This window comes from Paralichthys olivaceus, chromosome 18 (genome assembly GCF_024713975.1).
Source record: "Paralichthys olivaceus isolate ysfri-2021 chromosome 18, ASM2471397v2, whole genome shotgun sequence".
NCBI classification, from domain to species: domain Eukaryota; kingdom Metazoa; phylum Chordata; class Actinopteri; order Pleuronectiformes; family Paralichthyidae; genus Paralichthys; species Paralichthys olivaceus.
Genome location: NC_091110.1, coordinates 2,674,518 through 2,696,330, shown reverse-complemented (window position 1 = coordinate 2,696,330; position 21,813 = coordinate 2,674,518). Strand labels below are relative to the sequence as shown.

At 40.9% G+C, this 21,813-nt stretch overlaps 2 protein-coding genes across 10 annotated transcripts in view; one reads left to right on the top strand and one right to left on the bottom strand.

The window, feature by feature from the left end:
- slc4a5b (solute carrier family 4 member 5b) overlaps nt 1–16,758 on the top strand; it is a 34,433-nt gene extending 17,675 nt beyond the window's left edge. For 3 of the 9 annotated variants that reach the window (XM_069513553.1, XM_069513550.1, XM_069513554.1), the window contains 16 exons: nt 134–259; nt 349–523; nt 828–961; nt 1,036–1,216; nt 1,359–1,449; nt 2,201–2,259; nt 4,086–4,277; nt 5,270–5,383; nt 6,212–6,373; nt 8,038–8,216; nt 8,376–8,448; nt 8,554–8,622; nt 8,966–9,139; nt 9,416–9,580; nt 11,965–12,017; nt 15,967–16,758. In XM_069513553.1, coding sequence (XP_069369654.1) covers nt 134–259; nt 349–523; nt 828–961; nt 1,036–1,216; nt 1,359–1,449; nt 2,201–2,259; nt 4,086–4,277; nt 5,270–5,383; nt 6,212–6,373; nt 8,038–8,216; nt 8,376–8,448; nt 8,554–8,622; nt 8,966–9,139; nt 9,416–9,580; nt 11,965–12,017; nt 15,967–16,288 — 2,269 coding nt within the window. In that variant the 3' untranslated portion in view covers nt 16,289–16,758. Of the gene's footprint in view, nt 1–133; nt 260–348; nt 524–827; nt 962–1,035; nt 1,217–1,358; nt 1,450–2,200; nt 2,260–4,085; nt 4,278–4,872; nt 4,987–5,269; nt 5,384–6,211; nt 6,374–8,037; nt 8,217–8,375; nt 8,449–8,553; nt 8,623–8,965; nt 9,140–9,415; nt 9,581–9,794; nt 9,808–11,207; nt 11,324–11,964; nt 12,106–15,966 lie in introns of those variants that run through there. The other 6 variants (XR_011239115.1, XR_011239116.1, XM_069513551.1 and 3 more) reach the window with 6 other exon arrangements.
- Nucleotides 16,759–17,933: 1,175 nt separating this feature from the next.
- Nucleotides 17,934–21,604, bottom strand: ubc (ubiquitin C). Its single transcript, XM_020082244.2, has 2 exons — nt 19,738–21,604; nt 17,934–19,004 (listed from the first exon to the last, which is right to left on the bottom strand). Exon 2 carries the CDS (start codon nt 18,995–18,997, stop codon nt 18,308–18,310), a length of 690 nt encoding a protein of 229 aa, XP_019937803.1. The 5' UTR covers nt 18,998–19,004; nt 19,738–21,604; the 3' UTR covers nt 17,934–18,307.
- Between the last annotated feature and the right edge of the window lie 209 nt (nt 21,605–21,813).

Here is a 21,813-nt window from a genome sequence, read left to right as displayed (position 1 = left end):
CTAATGTCATTTAACACCTCTATCAGTGTAGTCTTTGTGCTTTGGTCTGAAGCTGGATGAAAGAAAGCCTTTGTATATTCAGTAAGTTGTTGGGTTGAGTATAAAACATTTCTCTCAATTCCCTTTATCCCAGGAAGTCAGTGCTGAACCTGAACGAGCTGGGTCAGATGAACGGCTCAGCAGGAGGAACCGCTGGAGGAGAAGATGAAGAGCTTCCTGCACCACATGAGCTGGGAGAGGAGCTGAAATTCACTGGGAGGTGTGAGAGGACTGAAGATTTCATGTAGCATGTCATTAGATCGAGTCATATCCAGGTTCTTAACTACGACCTCCACCTTGTTTGAATAGGTTTTGCGGTGGATTGTGGCTGGACATTAAAAGGAAGATCCCATGGTATTGCAGTGATATCTATGATGGCTTCCACATTCAGTCCATCTCTGCTGTGCTCTTCATCTACCTGGGCTGCATCACTAATGCCATCACCTTTGGAGGCCTGCTGGGGGATGCTACAGACAATTACCAGGTTCTCATAAAATAAATAATAATAAAAAATAGTTTGCAATGAAATTAGGGGAGCAGGTGAAAACTGTGTTTTGCATTGAGGTCTTCTTTGATTGGTGAAGTGCATTGACCTGATTGATCACATTTGCAGAGAAATTATGGTAATTTGACAAAAAATAAGAATTCACAGGGACTGGTTGAATTTCGGTTCAGTGTTGCAAGCCAACTTAAACACTACAACATAACTCAGACATCCTCCAGCCAGTGTTACGTCTTCCATTTATCTGACAGGTGAACTCTCTGTCTGTCCCCTCTCTTTCTCTCAGGGTGTGATGGAGAGTTTCCTTGGCACTGCTTTAGCTGGAACTGTCTTTTGTGTGTTCGGTGGACAGCCTCTTATCATCCTCAGTTCGACGGGACCCATTCTCATCTTTGAAAAGCTGCTTTATGAATTCAGCAAGTAAGATGCACACATAACGCGAACAGATGAATATAGTGAGAAAGGATTTCTCTCTAACATGTCACACTTTGCAGGAGCAACGGTATAGACTACATGGAGTTGCGTCTCTGGATTGGCCTCCACTCGTGTCTGCAGTGTTTTCTGCTGGTCATCTCAGACGCCAGCTACATCATCAAGTACATAACGCGCTTCACAGAGGAGGGTTTCTCCAGCCTCATCTCCTTTATATTCATCTCTGATGCTATTAAGAAGATGGTGGGTAACGTGAACGTACATACTGTCACAGCTGCAACACACAGGAGGGACACAGATGCACGGCAGCAAAATTCATTGGACATATTTTACATTTTACATTTTTACATTAAGTTATCTTAAAAGAAAACTTTCTTTTCCACAGGTAGGGGCCTTTAAGTATTATCCAATTAACCGTGGCTTCAAGCCTGACTATGTAACATCCTACAAATGTGATTGCATTGCTCCAGACCAGGGTGAGTCTGCAAACTCCTTTTCGTTTGTTTTCTTTTTTTTTCACGTTCTGTTTTCTGATTTATATTCAACAATATCATTTTAGTGAGCTTCCTCACCGAAAGAAATGTTTCACATTGTCCAAAAGGCCACCTGAATAACTGAAGGAATCAATAAAATATTTGTCCACAAACAGACCCCAGTGTGTGGATATATGGGAAGTAGTGTTTCTATATACATGCATACTATCTCTGAGGAAACCATATTATTATTAGTTATTATTATTGAGATAAACTGTTGTTCATCAGGAAATAACTACTTCATCTACCATAGGTACCACTTGGTAGATGGACATTGTTGTTACTGGACAGACCAAACAAACAAATACGTGTTATAGAATGAGCTTCAGAGGTGTGGTTATGTGTTAATTTATCAACATAATTAGAAAATGATGTGAGCCTTGTGAGATATTGGCAGGAAAACATTAGGTGGGCATGTCCACCTAATGATTTCTTATGGAAATAGATTTGAAGCAAATGTGCGGTTCCTACTCTGTGATGATTGTCTTGTCTTTCATGTCTCTTGCCTCGCTTTGGGATGCTGCCTGGAAAAGTGAGTGTGCATGTGTCGACCATGCTACTGCGCATGCTGAAAAACTAGTGAAGTAGTCTGATATTCAGAATGTAAAAAATCCTATCGCCTCCATCACTGAAAAGGAACCCATCATCTTTCTCATGATTCATTCAGGGTTTTTTTTCTTTTTTTTTCTTCAAGCATCTGTGCTGGGATTAAATGTTTCAGCTCCACTCGGAGACGATAACATGACTCTGCTGGTAAGTGAGCATTAACAACACTGATCCTATTCCTCTCTCTGAGCTGTGTGTCTGGAAGCAACAAGTCCTGCTTCAACTGCGTTAGAGCGGTCGCTGCTGCCATTTTCCATTTCCTGCTCGACACTCAACTTTAAAGTAAAGTAAAGAGTAGATGATGTGTGTCATCACATGTTTAATTTTAGCCTGAAAATGATTTGTTGTATAAATATTGTCACCAAGCTGCTCAAATTTGACCCATACAAATGTGGCCCATATTTATCAAGCATCTCAGGGGAGGAAATCACTCCTGACCGGCCAGACACTCTCAGTAACAAAGAAGCATTTGGTCCTATTTTTAGTACTATGACTCAAAGGCGTTTATAAGCTTTCTAATTTGATAAATAATTCCTCTCTCTGCTGATATTTAATCAACCAATCAAATGTATTTGTATAGCCCAAATTCACCAATCACAATTTGTCTCATGGGGCTCAACAAGGTGCGACATCCTCTGTCCTTAACCCTCAACAAGAGTAAGGAAAAACTACTAAAACATTACATATTGTTAAATTGAAGCTTTTATCCAAAGCGACTTACAAGAAGTGTATTCAACCATGAGGGTACAAACCCAAAATTAACATTACAAACACCACAAAGGGCTATTATTACTATTGACAGGGGAAAAATGTAGAATGTAGCAATGACAAATGAATTAAGGAGTTATTGTTAGTAATGGTATAATAAATATGTAGGTGTAATGCATGTCAAGCAGTCTTCTAATCATAGTCCATGATCAGCTGCCATAATGATCCACAATGTGGCCGCAGCACTGATCCTGGATCTGCAAACGATAAAGCACTAGGACTCTGGGGAGGAAGTAAAGTCAGTAACATGTATTGATGAGACAATAATGTGGAGGAAGGAGACAAGCAAAGAGAAGCTCCACGTGTCATGTGTCCCCTGACATTCTTTTCTCTAACTATAAGCTTTCTCATAAAGAGGGAGTAGAGAGGGTGTCTGCCTCCTGAGCTGAAACTGGGAGATGATTGACAGCTGAAGGCTCTGGCTGCTACTCTATTTTAGAGACTTTCTGGGAGTGCAGTGCTCTAGTGGGGTGATATGGTAACAGGAAGCCAGTGCAGTAAAGCGATTTATAGGCTTTAATATCTGAGACATGTTCAAGTGTCCCAAGACTGGGCAACATGAGAGAAATACACCTCTTGTTATGGGACCTCTCTATGACCTGTGACTTTTAAATTTCATTGCTGCATTTTGCACTTGAGACATTTGAGGCAAATTGTGATTGTGAATATCAACTGGTGCAATATGCAACACTGCCATGATGAGTAAAATTCCAAAGCAATGATCATGTCTCGCCTTATGAGATTAAATCAGTTTATTTGTTTTAGCATCACATTTTATGCATAAGCTTTTTGCTTAACATGTTACCTGGGTTAACAATCCCTCTGTATAAACCCCATTATATAATAAAATGGTGCTGCTGTGATATCAAATGTTGGACCAGGTTTGCTTCAGCTGCACACAAAGCTGTGAACACACACGACACTGTTAAGCACCTGTTCGTCACCTTTCTGATGTCGCACTCTCTCGTCCTCGGACAGTGTCAGCGATGGAGCTTTATTGGGTGTTATCCTCAGAGTAAATATGAAATGTGTGATCCTCTCTTCTTGTTATCGCTGCTCAATGGTCTCTCTTGTGTCTGCCTCTTCTCCCCTCCTCCCCCACCCTACCCTTTGCTTCCCACCCTCCCCTCACCATGTTTTCACCTCCCCATCCCACCCTGCCTCTCCGCCTCCTCCACCTCCCTTGTCTTGTCTTTTCTCTGTAGTTTAACTTGACTGGCCAGGACTGGAGTCAGCTGAGTAAGAAAGAGTGCGCCAAATATGGCGGCTCTCTGGTGGGGAACGCCTGTAAGTATGTTCCTGACCTGGCCCTCATGTCCTTCATCCTCTTCTTCGGAACCTATTCCATGACCGTTTCTCTTAAGAAGTTCAAGTTCAGCCGCTACTTCCCGACAAAGGTAAGACAGCCTCGCGCTTCACAGTTTTAGGCAGAAAATGTCTGAGGGCTTCCTGCTGTTAGATGCTCTCCCCTCCTGTGAAGTTGCATGTGAAGCATGGATTCTTGTAATTGCTGGGATATTTATCAAAGCATCATAAGAGACAAAACCAACTCTACACACTCCCAAATGTTTAGCAGCTTTTATCTTAGCACACATCAGGTATGCTGATCACTCGTCCAGTTACACATATATTTCACAACGGTTTTTAATTAAAGATTTATTAATTACCAATGGGCTCTGAGCTGAGAGTCACAGACAGAGCAGGGCAATGGTAAATGGCCTTAGTCTTGAAGTCTTTTGCCGTTCACCCATTCACAAGGCAAGGGCGAGGCAGAAAGTGTTGAGGGAGGGACTCGCACAGTGTTGGACTGGTTTTAGTCCCAGCAGGAAAAGTAGAGAAAATTACCAACATTATTCCTTAAAGCTTCTGAATATGTTCAGGAAACATGAGCAGCTTTCATCCCTTCATTCCACCTGGTGACCCTCCATAGCTGTACTCCACTGCCCTCTCCCATGCCCTCTCCCTCCTCTGCCCCTCCTGAATGTGCTCCAGCTCCGTACCCTCATCAGTGACTTTGCCATCATCCTTTCCATCCTGGTCTTCTGCGGGTTGGACAGCCTGCTGGAGCTGGAGACCCCCAAACTGCACGTGCCCACTGAGATCAAGGTCCGCTCTTCCCTAAATGCCTCTTTCACCTTTTTCCATCTTTTCTATCTCACCACTCAGATGCATTTCTTTCCTTAGGGGATGTGGTTTTTGTACATTTAACATAGTTCATTTGTTTTCATGTGGATTTATCAGTGTGATGATTCGTTCATCTTCTCTTCTCTCTTGTCTTCATTTCCCCCAACGTACACACACCCTTCATGTGTCACCCCTCCTCACTGTCATTCTACACGTATGTGTTTGTCCGTTTGTTTTGTCTTGGTGTGTGTTTGTGTCTGTGTAGCTGAGGAAGTTAATCAGTGATTTTGCCATCTTCATGTCAATCATGTCCTTTGTGGGTCTGGACATGTTGATGGGCTTAGACACTCCTAAACTAATCGTTCCAACTGAGTTCAAGGTATTTGATTTCTCACCTAATTATGTGTTGTCATATTGCTTTTGTGTAGTTTGTTTCTTTTGTGTGCATGTTGGTAGTTGTGCAAAGTAACCTGATGTGAAGTAAAGGAACAACTTTAATGAGTATTTGCATTTTCTGCTGCATTTTACCTCAATAATGTATTTTTGACTTCATTACATTTAACTGATGACAACAGTAGGGTTTCAGAGTAAGATTTTGAATTGGAGAAACATATAATGGATTCATAAAATACTGTTCATCAAACCAGTGGTTTCCAGTATTTTCGACCTTTTCCAAAAAAAAGAGTTGGATGCTTCAGAGCTCTACAACTTGACAAGACCCAAACATGAGGAGAAATACAACATTTCAAAAAAATAAATACGTTTTCAGAAAACCTAACTCCCATCAGTCATCTGTGGACCCTTCAGATTTATCCTGGACCCTGTGGAGGGGCCAGACCGCAGGTTGGAAACCACAGGTTGAAACTGGATATAAAGTCGATAAAGCAGCTCCATCTGGAGCAACTACAACTGTAAAATGCTGCTGACACATTAACAACTCAGGATTAATGATGTGACAACAAAACAGTCACAGGAGGCATTAACTGCAGAATGAATTCCATTTATTTTTGATACTTAAACTATATTTTATTGATAAGACCTTTGTCCTTTTACTGAAGTGGAATTCTGAATGACTGCAGTGCAGTAATTTTACATGGTTGAAATGGTACTTTTACTCAAGTAAATGATTTCCTCCACCCCCATCTGTTAATGCATTAGATGTCTTTATTAGAGTTAAATGATATATTCAATTTTCTTTATTACGCAGCCGACACGTCCTGACCGTGGCTGGTTGGTGATGCCGTTTGGAAAGAACCCCTGGTGGTGGTATCTGGCCAGCTTCGTTCCTGCCCTCCTCGTCACCATCCTCATCTTCATGGACCAACAGATTAGCGCCGTCATTGTAAACCGCAAGGAAAACAAACTGAAGGTCTGGGAACAAGGGAAAGGAAACTTTCACCATGTGTTTTGTCTAAACTCAACAATCACAATTTGATGGAGTGTGATTGCCAAAAAATGAGGCTTACTTACAAACGTAATTGTGTCTTAACTGCAGCAAGTCAAAGTTAATGTAAGTTATCATTGATCATTTAGTGACGTGAAACATAAAACAAAGAAATCCAGGGTGTTGCTGCGATCCTGTGCTCCCTTTCAGCTCCTGTCTGGAGCAGGTGCAGTGTGGCTGAGAATGGAGTGACATGTTGACTCATTATTTTTGTTAGCAGAAGAGCCGCAGGATTCTGGATCAGGTGCAAATAAAAAGAGTGGTCTTTTTCCAACAGTGTCTGTTTGTGTTTAATGGATGTAGTTGATCCCCTCGGGTCATTTTCAGTCAGCTGCAGACAGTTAGCTCGGTTAGCTGTTGAATGGAAATGACAGACTTAGAATCTGAGTCAAACATTTAAGTGAATCATTATGAAGCTGTGGATCAGGACCACTGCTAGGTGTTGTCATATATCACTATATACCAAAACATGTGGATTAACAGCAGTTTGTCATTATTTTCTGGGCAACTAGCTTATCAGTTCATGTAACGTATTTTCTCAACCTTACTATTGTACTTGAAACTTGCTGAAGCTATTTTCCCGGAGCATGAACGTTGCAGATGCGTAGGAGACATCATGTGTCCAGCAGTTAAACTGTATATGTTAAAAATATCAAGCACATGTATGTATATTCTGAACTGAGGCAGGAGAAGTAGAATCCGTGCTTTAAATAATTTTAAATAAGTTAATTCAACCCTTCTTTGAGAGAAAAATAATAGAACATAAATAAATAATTATTCGATCAATCAATTAAATTTTATTTACATAGCCCTATTTTACAAATCACAGTTTGCCTCATAGATTAACGATCTATTCAATGTGGGAGGTGCTCTGTCCTTAACCCCGGACTATGGTGAGAAAAACTACCAAAAAACCAGGATGGACAAAAATGCAATCGATATTTTGTGTGTAACAGAGCACATCAACAAAATAACAAACATTTAAACAAGAGAAATAACATTGAGGGAAGAGTTGGTTTATTTGCTTTACCCTGTGCAGGATCATTTAATACTTTAAAGGTCCAGTGTGTAAGATTTAGGTGAAAGGGATTTTTGTTGCAGAAATTTAATATAAAATAATCCTTGTGATGTTTTCACTGGTGTGTTTCATCGAAATTGTATGAATTGTTGTTTTCTTCACCATAGAATGAGCTCTTTATATTTAAATACTTTATATTTACATGGAGGGGGGTCCTCTCTGTGGAGGCCGAAATGTTTTTTACTGTCGTCCAAACTGGACAAACTAAAATCTTATGAGTTTCCATGACAACTGAAGTTCACCACAGGTTCTCTTCCATGTTTAAAAGGGGAGGGAGAAATAAGGAGTATTCAGCTGCAACATGCAACTTCACCTCTAGATGTCACTAAATTCTACATACTGTACCTTTAAGTCCAACAGAAGTTCATTGTTGAGAAAATCATTTTAAAAACTATTTAAATAGCTGCTGTCTTCATAAAAATCAAAGATTATTTTCCTGAAATCATCCAGCCCTACAATCATGGCTGGTTCTGAACGATTTTTCACTTCCTGTTATTGTGTCCGACTGCAGAAAGGTTGTGGCTACCACTTGGACCTGTTCTGGGTGGGTGTACTGATGGCTGCGTGCTCCTTCATGGGTCTGCCCTGGTACGTAGCAGCTACCGTCATCTCCATCGCCCACATCGATTCTCTGAAGATGGAGAGCGAGTCGAGCGCCCCCGGAGAGCAGCCACAGTTCCTGGGAGTCAGGTAGGACGATTCTGACACTGGTGGTCTGCTTCCTGTGTCACATTTAATGGTGTCCACTCATTTGTAAGTGAGTAAGTAAAGTTAGTCAAAACTGTAAATGCATGTGTGAATCTTTCATATTGAGTGTGACACAAAAAAATAGTGTTCCTTTATTTCTAGGGAGCAGAGGTTGACAGGCATCCTGGTGTTTGTAATGACTGGACTCTCCATCTTCCTCGCTCCTGTCCTCCAGGTCAGTTCGCACATGAGACCCATGATGTTGTTTTTTTCCCCAAAAAAAATCAGTTTGTCTCATTTCACACATATCGTAACAATCTGCTGTTCTGCTTTTATTCAGTACATCCCCATGCCAGTCCTGTATGGAGTGTTCCTCTACATGGGAGTTGCCTCACTGAGTGGTATCCAGGTAGACTGAAGAAGATCACATTCATGACCCATGTACCATTTTACTACTAACGCATAGTAATACTGCAAATAACAAAAACTCTCATTATCAATCTGAAAATAGAACACTACAACCTATAGGAGTAGAGCTGGAGGAACTAGAATCTGTCGTTACCTTTCACTCAGCTGGATCCTATCTTCTTATTTTCACAAAGTTTCTTCTTCCAGAATATTCTGTTATTAACTTATCTTATGAGATAAAGAGATGCAGTAGATCATTTACTAATGAATGAACATTCTGACTAATCCCTGCAGTTTTAAACCTGTGAGTGTATGAGAGCTTGTCCCGTATCTCTCTGTTTCAGTTCTGGGAGCGTATCAAGCTGTATCTCATGCCGGCCAAACACCAGCCAGACTTCTCCTTCCTGCGTCACGTCCCTCTGAGACGCGTCCATCTTTTCACCCTGGTCCAGATCGTCTGTCTGGCTGTCCTCTGGATCCTCAAGTCCACGTTCCTGGCCATCATCTTCCCAGTGATGGTCAGTGTGCAACTTAAATATAGAGTAGCCATAGTGTGCTGAAGTTCGAATGTTATGAAAACACGTTATTGTAGAAGGTGGATGGTTCAGATCTGATTCACTTCTCCCAGAATCTCAGGCTGTATCAGAATATAATGACTCTCACAGCCTCTTTTTCTCATGCATGTCACTCCAGAGCTTTTATTCTAATCATCACAAGATGTTTCCAGGAAACAGAGTGATTAGATTAAAGAGAGGAGACTGATGGAGGGTTTCCCCTTTGTCCACTGTGTGTAGATTCTGGGTCTGATGGTTGTACGGAAGCTGCTGGATCTGATGTTCTCGCAGCACGACTTGGCCTGGCTGGACGACATCCTGCCAGACAAGGACAAGAAGAAGAAGGAGGATGACAAGAAGAATAAGAAAGAGAAGAAGGCGGCAGATCCCGAGAGCGACGAGGAGGTGAGGGAAACGTTGTCAAACACGACACATGCACAAACAGATGTTGTGTCTGCCTGCCAAATATTCAGCTACTGTAATCTCCTGAGCTGGCGAGTGCGGGTCTGTTTTCTTGGTATTTACTGTGTATTTAAATGTGTGTCACTCCATCTCCTGTGACTTTCCTGACTTTTTGATCTCCGACTAATACTGTACGTTTCTCCTCTCTGTCCCACAGTGTTGCTGAAAAGGCACTGTACAACACTTACTACAACCTTTTTGTCCGTCTTCCTCCCTTTCATACTGATCTGCCTCTCCCTCTGTGTTCCTACACTTTAGAGTCCGCACTCTTAGCACCTTTGTGTCTGTTTATGTCCTTGTTGTTCGGTGTGAGGACAGTGCTGATGTCCTCTGATGATTCAGATTAAAAGACAAGGCTGGTGCTGTTCTATATTTTTGTTACTGTCGAAAAAACTCAACGCGTTGAGGCTTGGTCACATCAGAGAGCAATGAAACATCTCACACGATGAGATGAATCTGAAAACTGAACCTGAAACAATTGGCTCAAGGGACTTGGTGACATCCCAGGAAGTGAGTGAGACACTAGAGGTGTTATTGTGAATACAGAAAAAAGTTTAATAAAAACTTATTAGGTCAGCAGCGCAGTTGTAAATACGTTTGGGGGCGTGAGGGATAAAAGGTGCTGTTCTTTACTTCTACAAAACATCTGCTCTAATATGTTTTGTAGATGTATTATATTAAAAATGTGTTTTTGACAGATACATTTTACTTAAACATATGCTGAGTAAATAATAGTTAAATATGGTTGATATTTATTAAATTAGATACAAATGTAGTCTGAGTAAAACTTCTGATGAACGTTTGAGTACATTTTATGTCTAAGGATGAAAATTGCCAGTAAAATCTACTTTTCTTCTGCATCAGAACTGTTTGCATCGTACATACTCTGAAGTCATTTTAATAAAACTTGATGGTGACTCACAGCGTCAATGTTGCCCTAGATTTTAGACTCTGGCTTCCTGCTGCCTTAAAGATTTTTGCTGTCAAAACAGTTTGCTGTTTGTAAACACCTCCCAGATATCTAATTTTGTAAATGCACAGATTTTGTAAAACAGAAACTCACTGCAGGAAATAAATAGATGGTGTGGAAGAGAACCCACTCATAATTTAGCTCATATTAAAGAGCTCATTCCAAGGTAGTGAAAACACAATCACTGTTAGTTTCAGGTTTTATTTTATGACACCATAGATTTTAAATTGCGATGGGCAATGTATCCCTATGTTGTGCCGATGACATCATTTCAATCCAGAGTCTGAGCAGTATAGCTACCGAGGAATGGTAACGAGGTCTCGCTGCTACGCAAGCTCATCCAATTGTGACTCAGTCTCAGCTGTCAATCAAAACGTTTCACCCGTTTTATAGCATCAATTATCGAATTAAAAACTAACAAAAAAATTAGCTTAGTTTATTTAGACTCCTCCTGAATCAAACAAACTTTAAAAAGAAGCTCTAGCACAAGGAGGAATATTATATTCTTCATTTTTATAGCAAAAATATAGAATCCATCTGTCCTTTTCTTTTAAGTGTCCAGTTTGTCCTGCATGCCGACTTCCTCTCTCTGTCACTCAGCCCAACAGCTCTGTTCCCCCTCCGGTGAAGATTCCCATGGAGGCCATAGAGCCTCACACAGAGCCAGACCCCACCCATGTTACCCCCCAACCCAACCCAAAACCAGACCACTGAATGTGAGTACACCGACCCCTCTCCTCCACTTTGTTGTGTGCTGTAAGTCTAGTGGGGCTTTTGCTGTTGCTGGTGACTGTGGGTGAAGTATCTGGTACAGGTTTCACCTTGGCTGCTTTTGCAAGAACACAAAAAGGGGTAATGCAATACTTCAATCCAATGTACTTGAGCTAACGTCACAGGGAGCTTTGGTCAGACAAGTCATTTGATGACGTCGCTGAGGACTCTGGGAAAATGATATGCATTTCTCACCAATGTATGGCATTCACTGAAAAAGCAACAGATGAATTAGTGGCAGAATAATTGCTGATGAAAACAGTTGCTGGTCGTTTTTCGCAAAACTGATTTGAGTCAGTGTGGTGTTGATGGCTCTGATTTGAGCTTCTCAGATTATTCCCTGAATTATACATAAATCTCATTTTGATGTGTCTTCAAATGCAGCCACTGTATTTAAACACCGGTGGACAGGTTGTTTCTATGTGCAACAATTTAGGAATCTCTTTTCTAATGGTTTTGTTCATCTTGATAATCTCTGTGTATGTGTTTGTATGTGTTGAACCGTGCATGAATGTGAATGCTTGTTTGTGCACTTGTTCTCTATGTGTGTGTGTGTGTGTGTGTGTCTGTGTGTGTTTCCTTACAGGAGGTGAACCCTTACTCGACAGTCACATACGATCAAAATGAACTAGACCGCAGGTACTGTGTGCTGAAACTGCACGTGCCCTACAGTGATCTGTTTCACTCACCTGACACGACAAACACTGGCTGGGACCACAGCACTGTCACCTGGCAGCCAAACACACACACTACAGTTACAACATAGAAACAATTCTTTTGTTGGATTGAAAATTTTAGACATTTTATTTTTAAACATAGACTATTTTGGTTGCTTATATTGTTTTTAACATTGACAGCATTTGCAGTAGAAACAACGCACATGCATAGACAGCACCATGTACAGTGACGTGCATGAGAACTTCTGAGTATTTAATAAGTTGTCCGAGCTTTTCAAAACACTGCAGGGTCTCCCTTAGACAAAACCAAGACTTCTTTGTCTACAGGAAGTAAAATGTTAAGATAAAATAATCCTTTATTAATCCCACAATGGAGAAATTTTCCATTTTACTGCAGCAATGAAGATGGTACAATTAATAAACATGCACTACCTAGAAATGTCAGGAAATATAAAGAATATAAAAACTATAAATGGATAATAAATAGTGTAAACTGAATATATACAGTATATGCAGTGAAAGTTCCTTTAAAGTTAAGCTTTAAGATAAAACTTGATCATGTATTTTTTGTGTTTGTTTGCATTTTTACAAACTGCCACCATTTCTAGTATGCCAAATTAAATATTATTCAATCCATTTACCAGTGTACCCATGGATGTTCTCACAATGTTCACTGGATCCTGTTCTACAGCTGTAAAGAGAATATGTTTCCTATGATTTCTAATCAGATTTATGATCATTTATTTTCAATGGAAATCAGACGTAATATCACCAAATTGTGTGATGCATAGTGAATCTAAAAACATGTGTGCAACTGAGTTCTGCCTGTAAGGAAAAAGAAACACTAAAGTTCCTGAATGCCTCTGTCAGCTTGTTTAGTTGTAGATCCTGGCATAGCTACATTGATTAGAATATTCAAATTGGCTTCAAGGCATTTGTATCTGGATGGTCACTGTGACCTGCCACCGATGTCGACAGCGTATTCAAATTTCAATTCAAAGCAGATTTCAGGCTTGAATAGTTGTTTCTTTATCTCTACTATTTCTATAAATAATATTGTGAGAGGTTAGAATGAGTTATCATCCCAGTTCCCAGGTTATTATGTCCAATAAGTCCCACAGTCCATCTTGAGGTCCTCCTCCTCCAAGATGGTTCCAATGTTGAGTTTCTGTTGAAGCTGTTTACTCGGGCAGTTTGGAGGATGTTGTCATTGCTGCTGATGAAATGCATTGTTGCAACGCTGGGAGATGTTTTGAATATGTTGTCCACCCTCTTTATATCAATGAGTATGTACAAGGTTTTCCACCATGACAGGATTTTGGTTGTTTCTTTTGAAAATACCAATTTCCCTTTTTAAATTGGCTCGTGTTGCATTTCTATTTGTAGCGTACCTTATTTCTCCATTGTGAAAAAGCACATTGATCCAGTCAGAGGGCTCTCAGGCGTCACGTTGCATTTCACATTTCCAGCGTGCCTGCAGGTGTTGGCACGCCACAGTGTTCCTGTGTGACTGCTGATTATACCCAATCTCATTTTACAGTACCTGCTCGCAGCTGTCAGAACAGTACAATGCTATTGCTTTGTTTTTTGACAGATAGTTGCAACTTGTGAAAAGTATTTTTCTCCATTGGTTTGATGCCTGCAGACAAGTCTGTTCTAAACTGCAAATGAATTTGCTGAAATCTAAAAGGATAAGTTTAAAGGTCCAGTGTGTAAGATTTAGGTGAAAGGAACCTATTGGCAGAAATTTAATGTAGAATAATCGTCATGATGTTTTCACTAGTTCATTTCATCTAAATTGTATGAATTGTAGTTTTCTTTACCCTAGAAAAGGCCCTTAATATTCAAATACTTTATATTTAAATCAAGGGGGTTCTCTTTGCGGAGGATGTATTTTTATGACAACTGAAGCTACCACAGGTTCTTTTTCATGTTTGGAAGGAGAGGGTGAGGTGAGGTTAATTTTATTTTAATTTGTTTGTATCACCATATTTGAACCTAAGATTTCCATTGGGAAAAGACCAATATTTTCTCCTTGGACATCAGGGGAACGTTTATATATTTGTGTCGAGGCTTTTATTTCTTACAATGCATCAAAACAATGGAGGAAAAACAGAACTTAGATGTAACCACACAACATTTGACAAATAATATTTGAATCCTACTTTTCTGTATGTCTAGTAATAGAAAATTCTAAAAATATCCAAGCTCCTTACAGTACAGTTTTGCCATTCCCCTATTCAGACACACATTCATACAGTGCATCTATGTGCAGCACTTGCATCGCTCACACTTTCACACAGGGGCTCAGTCGAGGGGACATGGGCACTTGAAATGGGGGGGGGGCTGGGATCGAGCCACCGACCCTCTGGTTAGTGGACAAGCAGCTCTACCTCCTGAACCAAAGCCGTTAAATGTGCTTGTTCTTAAGAAATGTAACAGATACTTTAACTCATTTGCCCTGAGACTTTTCTATGCCAGCTTCTCCTTGCAACCCACATCTTTCATTCATTCATTTCATTTCACTCCTTCAGCCGCCTGCCAGTGTGTCAAACCCTGACAGCTTCAGCTTCAAAGCTTGATAAACAGCGCCCTCTATAGCTATTTAATGGTCAAATCAAAGTGGCCCTCGTAAAAAGTGGCTCAGTGTCAAAGCTGTTTAGGTGAAATTCTAATTTATGTAACACGCTGCACCTTCAATGAAAGACAGGCACACATTTCACATTTTTTATGAAAGCTTCAGGACTCCCACTGTGTATGTGTGTATGTGCTCCCTACACACAGTTGTCAGTTTATTAGGCACACCAGCTCAAAGCAAAGCAGCCTGATGCAACAGACCTACAATACATCCTTCGTCATGAAGGTTGATTCAACTCTTCTGAAACTACTTTTGAAGAATGTATGTGTTTGTGGGGCTCGTCAACAGTTATTGTGCTTTTATTTTATTTTATTTCCACCTGTGGAAAGAAATGAACTACCGTTAACTACCCCATACTGTACTTGAATTCAATATTTGGGTATCTGTATGGTCAAAAGTGTTTTGCAGCTTCATACCTCTATCTCACCACATTTCAGAGGGAATTACTGCGTCTTTTATTTGACAAATAAAATAAAATGATAAAATCAAACATAACATAAACATGAGGGAGATGTGATCCACAAAGCTCTAAACACCTGAATAGGTGTACAGGAGTGCGGATGTGCAGGAGCTTTGAAAATAGAAACCTAAAATAGATTTTTGATATATGATCACTAAAAATATTTCATTCATTTATCTGCAAGTTGTTTTGATGATTAATCGCTCTATAAAACAATATTTAATCTACTCTGATGTAAAACATGTAAAAGAAGAGAAGCTTGAATCTTTGTCATGATTGTTCGGGCAATCAGAGGATTAATCAATCATCAATCAAATGTTGTGTCTATTGACTATTCAATTAATTGACTTATTGTTGCAGCTCTAATGAGCATGAGTGACTTCATTAACTTTGTACTATTAATGAATAGATAAATGCAGTACTTTTACTTGTAACCTAGTACATTCACAACATAGTATGATTATTTCACTTAAGTAAACCATCTGAATTCGCCCACCACTTATTCAGGGGGTGGACATTGTAATACAAACACTCTGAGTATATCAGAAGAAAATTCAACTGCAGCACAACCCTCTGAAATGTAGGAGCTAAAGTACAGGAATAAAATTGCATGAGGTGCAAAATACCTTAGCACTTAGTTACTTTGCACCTCTAGAAATATATGATGGAGGATTAATTGCAGGACGTACAGTGTATGTAAAGGACTGTGTAAGTTTCAGTCAGGTGTTCCTAATAAACTGACATCTGAGTGTGTGTGTGTGTGAGGTGGTGAGTAGAGGTGTAACATGGCCGGTTCCCACCACTGTTCCTCAGCATCACCCTGCGCCTGAAGATCTCCTGCCCCCCCTCACCTGTCCACTCCCAGACGGGCCTCGTCTTTGGAGACTTCGTGTCACGGCCGCCGCCCCAGCAGCCCGTGCCCCAGCAGCCCGTGCCCCAGCAGCCCGTGCCCCAGCAGCCCGTGCCCCAGCAGCCCGTGCCCCAGGTCAGCGTCCAGGTGGAGTCTGACAGCGAGTCAGAGTCCGGCCTCTACTCCGAACAACATTACCCAGCTGTAGACCCACAACCACACAGAGACTTTGACAGACACCTGCATGCTCACTTTGGTGACTCCTGTGCTGAGACCATTCTGTAAACACAACCTGCACAACACACACACACACACACACACACACACACACACACACATACACACACACACACACACACACACACACACAGCAGGAAGGTGCAAAGTGTTCCATACTCTCCATGTATCTGACTAAATTCAGGGTTTTAGAGGCCGGACTGCTCTTTGCAACTTCATAAATAGATTTTTATCAGATGTGATGTCAGCGTATTTTACAGCTCCCCAACCAAAACTATAGCTCTTCAGAAACCGGTTTCCTGTAGTGACATGAATAGAAAGAAACAACCAAAATGTGTGAAGAATAAATACATGAACCCATTCTGAGACTTCCGTGTTCAGAATTGCAGATCATTACTTGTCTATTTTGTCCCTTTCTTCTCTTCTTTTCTTGTGCATTCAAATAATGGTATAGATGTTGGTTTGTGTGCATTATGGATGTTACGCCCTGAACATGTAATAAAACTGCATTTAAAAACTGTTTTGTTGGTTTGTTTTGTCTAAAGTTGAACATGGTTCATTAGCATTGGGGGCGGCTGTGGCTGAGGGGTAGAGTGGTCACCCTCCAACCAGAAGTTCAGAGAGCTCAATCCCCAGTCTACCCCATCTGCATGCTGAAGTTTCCTTGGGATAGATGCTGAACCAAAAATAGCCCCTCATAGAACAAAACATGCTCCTAATAGATGCACTGTATGAATGTGTGTGTGTATGGGTGAATGGAAAACACGTAAAACGCCTTGAATCTGAATATTTAACCCTCAAACACGGGTCAGGCACTCAGATGCTGCTGCCCCAGCAGACCACTCCAAAGAAAAGGACTGATCCCACCACAGGGTCAGAGAAGGTTTCAGAAGAGCCCCCCCGTACTCGAGATCAGTCCTCTCAATACATAGGGTCTGCTCTGGACCTTATGAAGTGCAGAGGCTGGTTATTACAACCATCAGTGGTCACATTCCATCACTGATGATAATAACCTGAATATCTTTGGATTTTGAGTTGGTCAGCATTTGAAGTGTCACTGTCGGCCCTAAACACCAACTGGCCTCACATTTTATGAACTGTAGAGTTATGCAATACATCCATCAATAATGCAACATGTTTTCAAAAGTTGAACATATGTGTTGATAATAAATCAGTTACTAGTAACTTTAGTCAGAAAATAAATTATAGTATTTCCTCCAGTAGTTTAGTTAAAAAGTACCTAAATATAATATATCTGAGTAAATGTACAAAGTTTTCCAAGTACTGCCCTTGAGCATTTCCATTTTATGCCACTTTATTTCATTAAGCTATTGCAGTTTTTATAACAGTTACTTTAAGTTAAGATTTTACAAATTAAATGATGAACCATGATGCTTGCTGCACTGTATTGTAAGTGGCTCATCCTCTTGAGAACAGTTCTGATAAGGTCATTAAATTGTCTCTGATGACACCTGGTGGCTAAATAACATTGTTAAAAAAAACTAGGACACATTCTGTGAATGTGACTAAGACAAGGCAAATTAAATGTATTTCTGTAGTACCATGTGAATGAAGTGATCCTAGCTTCAGCTGCAACATGAAGCGTTCCCTCTGGATATCAGTAAATTCTACACACTGAACCTTTCATCCATAACGGAGGTCGCCTTATTTCAGAAGAAAGAAAAAGAGCAGGTGACAGTGTGAAGTCATTTATTAGTAATGATCAACACCTAACAGCAGGATTTCCATGTATGCTCCTCTTAAAAAAAACCACAACAAAACAGCAGTTTAGGTCAGAGCAAATAACTAGTTACCAATTAGCGAACTCTTGCCAAAGACAGGAGCATTTTAATTTCAAACATGCATCCTATTTTATCATATTGTGCAAAACTCAAAACTGTTAGCTAATGTCAGCAAAATGTTAAACTATTAAAAGCAGTGCAGAAGTTTTATTTAAACTTCTCTTTTAAAAATAAAAAAGGAATGACCACTGGATCAGGAGTGCACTCTAACACTGGAATAATTGGTCTGTATAATGGGGCCATCTTTTGCCACCGGGGGGGCAGCTTAGTTTCCTCCTCTCAGACGGAGGACAAGATGGAGGGTGGACTCTTTTTGGATATTGTAGTCGGACAGGGTGCGGCCATCTTCCAGCTGCTTGCCAGCGAAGATCAGCCTCTGCTGGTCAGGAGGGATGCCTTCCTTATCCTGGATCTTAGCTTTGACATTCTCAATGGTGTCGCTGGGCTCGACCTCCAGAGTGATGGTCTTGCCTGTGAGGGTCTTCACAAAGATCTGCATACCTCCTCTCAGACGCAAGACCAGATGGAGGGTGGACTCTTTCTGGATGTTGTAGTCGGAGAGAGTGCGGCCGTCTTCCAGCTGCTTGCCGGCGAAGATGAGACGCTGCTGGTCTGGAGGGATGCCCTCTTTGTCCTGGATTTTGGCCTTAACATTTTCAATGGTGTCACTGGGCTCGACCTCCAGGGTGATGGTCTTGCCGGTCAGGGTTTTCACAAAGATCTGCATACCTCCTCTCAGGCGGAGCACAAGATGGAGGGTGGACTCCTTCTGGATGTTGTAATCTGACAGGGTGCGGCCGTCTTCCAGCTGCTTGCCAGCAAAAATCAGCCTCTGCTGGTCAGGAGGGATGCCTTCCTTATCCTGGATCTTAGCTTTGACATTCTCAATGGTGTCACTGGGCTCGACCTCCAAAGTGATGGTCTTACCAGTCAGGGTCTTCACAAAGATCTGCATCTTGACACTGTTGGAAGAATTTTTAAGATAGTTAGGAGTCCTCGTCGTCATAAAAAACATTCCAGGCGTATCTGGACATTGAGATCAGTGAAGCTTATGAAACAACGCCCCATCTCATATAGACAAGCTGAAGAGTCATCGTCTGTTGCTAAGCTAACAGTCAGATCGCTTTTCTAGTCATCGTAACGTCACCGTTTAACGTCACTCTCGACCCGTTTATCAAAATGAAAGAGCTGCAGAATGAAACCAGCAGCATTGGCCTGACTGAGTAAGTGTGTTCGGTTCTTCTGCGACCTTCACCACCAGACGTTTCCCCATTGTTGATGCCCTGCTGCCCGAACAGCTGTTGAAGCTAACCAGCTAACGCTAACAAGCTAACGTGAATACGAACTGAAGTCGGCGTTTGTCGTTGACAACGGTGCTGATGCTCCCACTGAGTTGCTCTGCTCGGGTTTCGATCTCTGTTGACTTCATATGAGTTCCCTGCGGATTGAACCTGAGCTGTGACAAACACTGTGGCTAACGTCCCGAGGCTTCGGCCCGGCTAACAACCAAAACAGCTGATGTAGCCACTCAGCTGATGTAGCCACTCACTCATCGCCAGTACAATTCAACAGATACCACACGGAGACTGAGGAGACTGAGGAGAAGTGAGGAGAAGTGAGGAGACTGAGGAGAAGTGAGGAGAAGTGAGGAGAAGTGAGGGAGGACGTTCAGTTTGAAAAGGAGAAGCTACTCACAAACAAATTGTTCCAGTCAGTGTGTCACGTCCACTCCTCCTGATGCTGTCTGCGCTTTGGTTGACTGAGCGCGCCCGGAGCGCCTTTTATACATAACAAGCGTCATATCCCTCCGCTGCCCCGCCCGGTGGAACTATAAAATATGTACAGACGCACCATGAATACATCTGAAATGAATTCAAGAAACATCATCTCACACAGCACAAGGATATAGAAAAGACATCAGGGGACATGGGAGAGGTTTTTTTCAAGGAAATGTGGGTTAAAATAGATTTTCCCCCTGATAAAACCAAGGCAGTTTGTAAAAAACTAACTCTGTGCATTGACAAAATAGTAGTACAAGTATAGGCCAAAGTAAGTATAAAGTATATTTGGAAATATTAAGAGTAACACTACTGATGAGGGCTAGGTTTTCCTCCTGGACAATGATTACAGTTATATTATTAGCCAACCTCAGGCAATCCAGACCTAATACATTATATACACAAGTTAATTATTGAATTAATTTGCAACAAGATGAGAAATGTTAAAAAATGTACTATTATAAACTCTGGCCAGAATTTACTTCAGGGAATAATGTTCACGACAGGTTATATACTTTTTTCATACTGAAAATAATTGCAAGTTGCAGCGTTTGATTTCAGCTATGATGGCATAAGGTCACAGGTTTTTATTGAATGAATCCTTACGGGCAGTCTGTAACTAAATGTTTGGAAAAAAAAGGTGCAGGTGCAAAACATTTGATCTATTTTTCTCCTTGCATTTATTTATTTATTCATTTAACTAGGTAGGACCATTTTAATAGTATGATACAATATAAAATAAACACTCACTGATTTCTTCACAATGTAAATGTTCTGATACATTAATGAAATTGAGGTAAAGCTGTAAAGTTAGACTTTGAATATTCAATAATTAAATTATTATTTTACATCTGTATAGTTCTGTACGCCAGTCTGCTGACTCAGTATTGTGATTACATTACAGCAGTGGGGTTCACAGTCAGGAGTGTAAAATAGTGCCCTTACATTTTGGCACGTTTACATTTTGGCAAATTAGAAGCATTAACACTATGCCAAAGTAGCTATTAGCAGAACCTGTTTGTAGCCATGGATGGTCCAAACAGCTTTCAGTGAATCACTGTGATACTGGAGAAAACAGTTATAAGAGTGACAATAACTATGAAGTTATAAGTCAGTTATAAGAAATAGATGCATGGATGTTTGGACATCAGAAATAATGATATTGTGAAAGTGTGATGTTCCTCGAAAGACCTTTGGCTTAAATTGCAATACTCAATTATCAGATACAGAAGGTTTTTAAAGTTATGGAAACCAACAGGGAGAAAATCGTCCTGACATATCACATCCTTTATACATATTTCTTATTATTAGTTTACCTGCATCTCTCCATTAGAACTAAATCCCTTTGGCAGATCGTTCCCTGATTGCTGTGGGTCTGACCCATGCTGTTAGCTGTTCATAATATTAACAATCTCCTTGTGTTGCAGCACTCATTAGAGTTTCTCTGGATAATAGCAGCAGCACATGCCCTGAAAGCAGACATAAATGTAATGTATTTCTGGCTCTGTGAATGCCTTTGGCTCATTAAACTTGTGTGGCTAGCGCTCAGTTTCCTCAGCGCTCCTAACATCAAACATCTGGTTAAAAGCTTCTCACCAGTTGAATTAACAGCAGCAGGAATGCCTCTGGAAATTGCTATCATGGCAGGAAGCTTTCTCTTCTTATTAGCATTCACGATGGCAACGGAAGGAATCATTAGGACATTAAAGTGGTTTGGAGGTAGGGGAATGCTGTGGGGCAAGATTTGCCTCCCACTCATCAGGGAAGACAAGAGCACTCGGTCCAGAAAGTGAATGGAAACAGAACTGTGTTCTGTGGTAAAAGTAATGAGCTCCTTCCATCACGTTAAAGGACTGCACATCCCAGCTCAGAGGTTTTAGCTCCATATCTGCAAATTATCTGTAGTTTGACAATTTTTGCTGACACATTGTTGAATAAAGCTATGTGTGGATCCTTGGATGTTTTATTTAAATCTGCCGAAGTAAAGTCATTT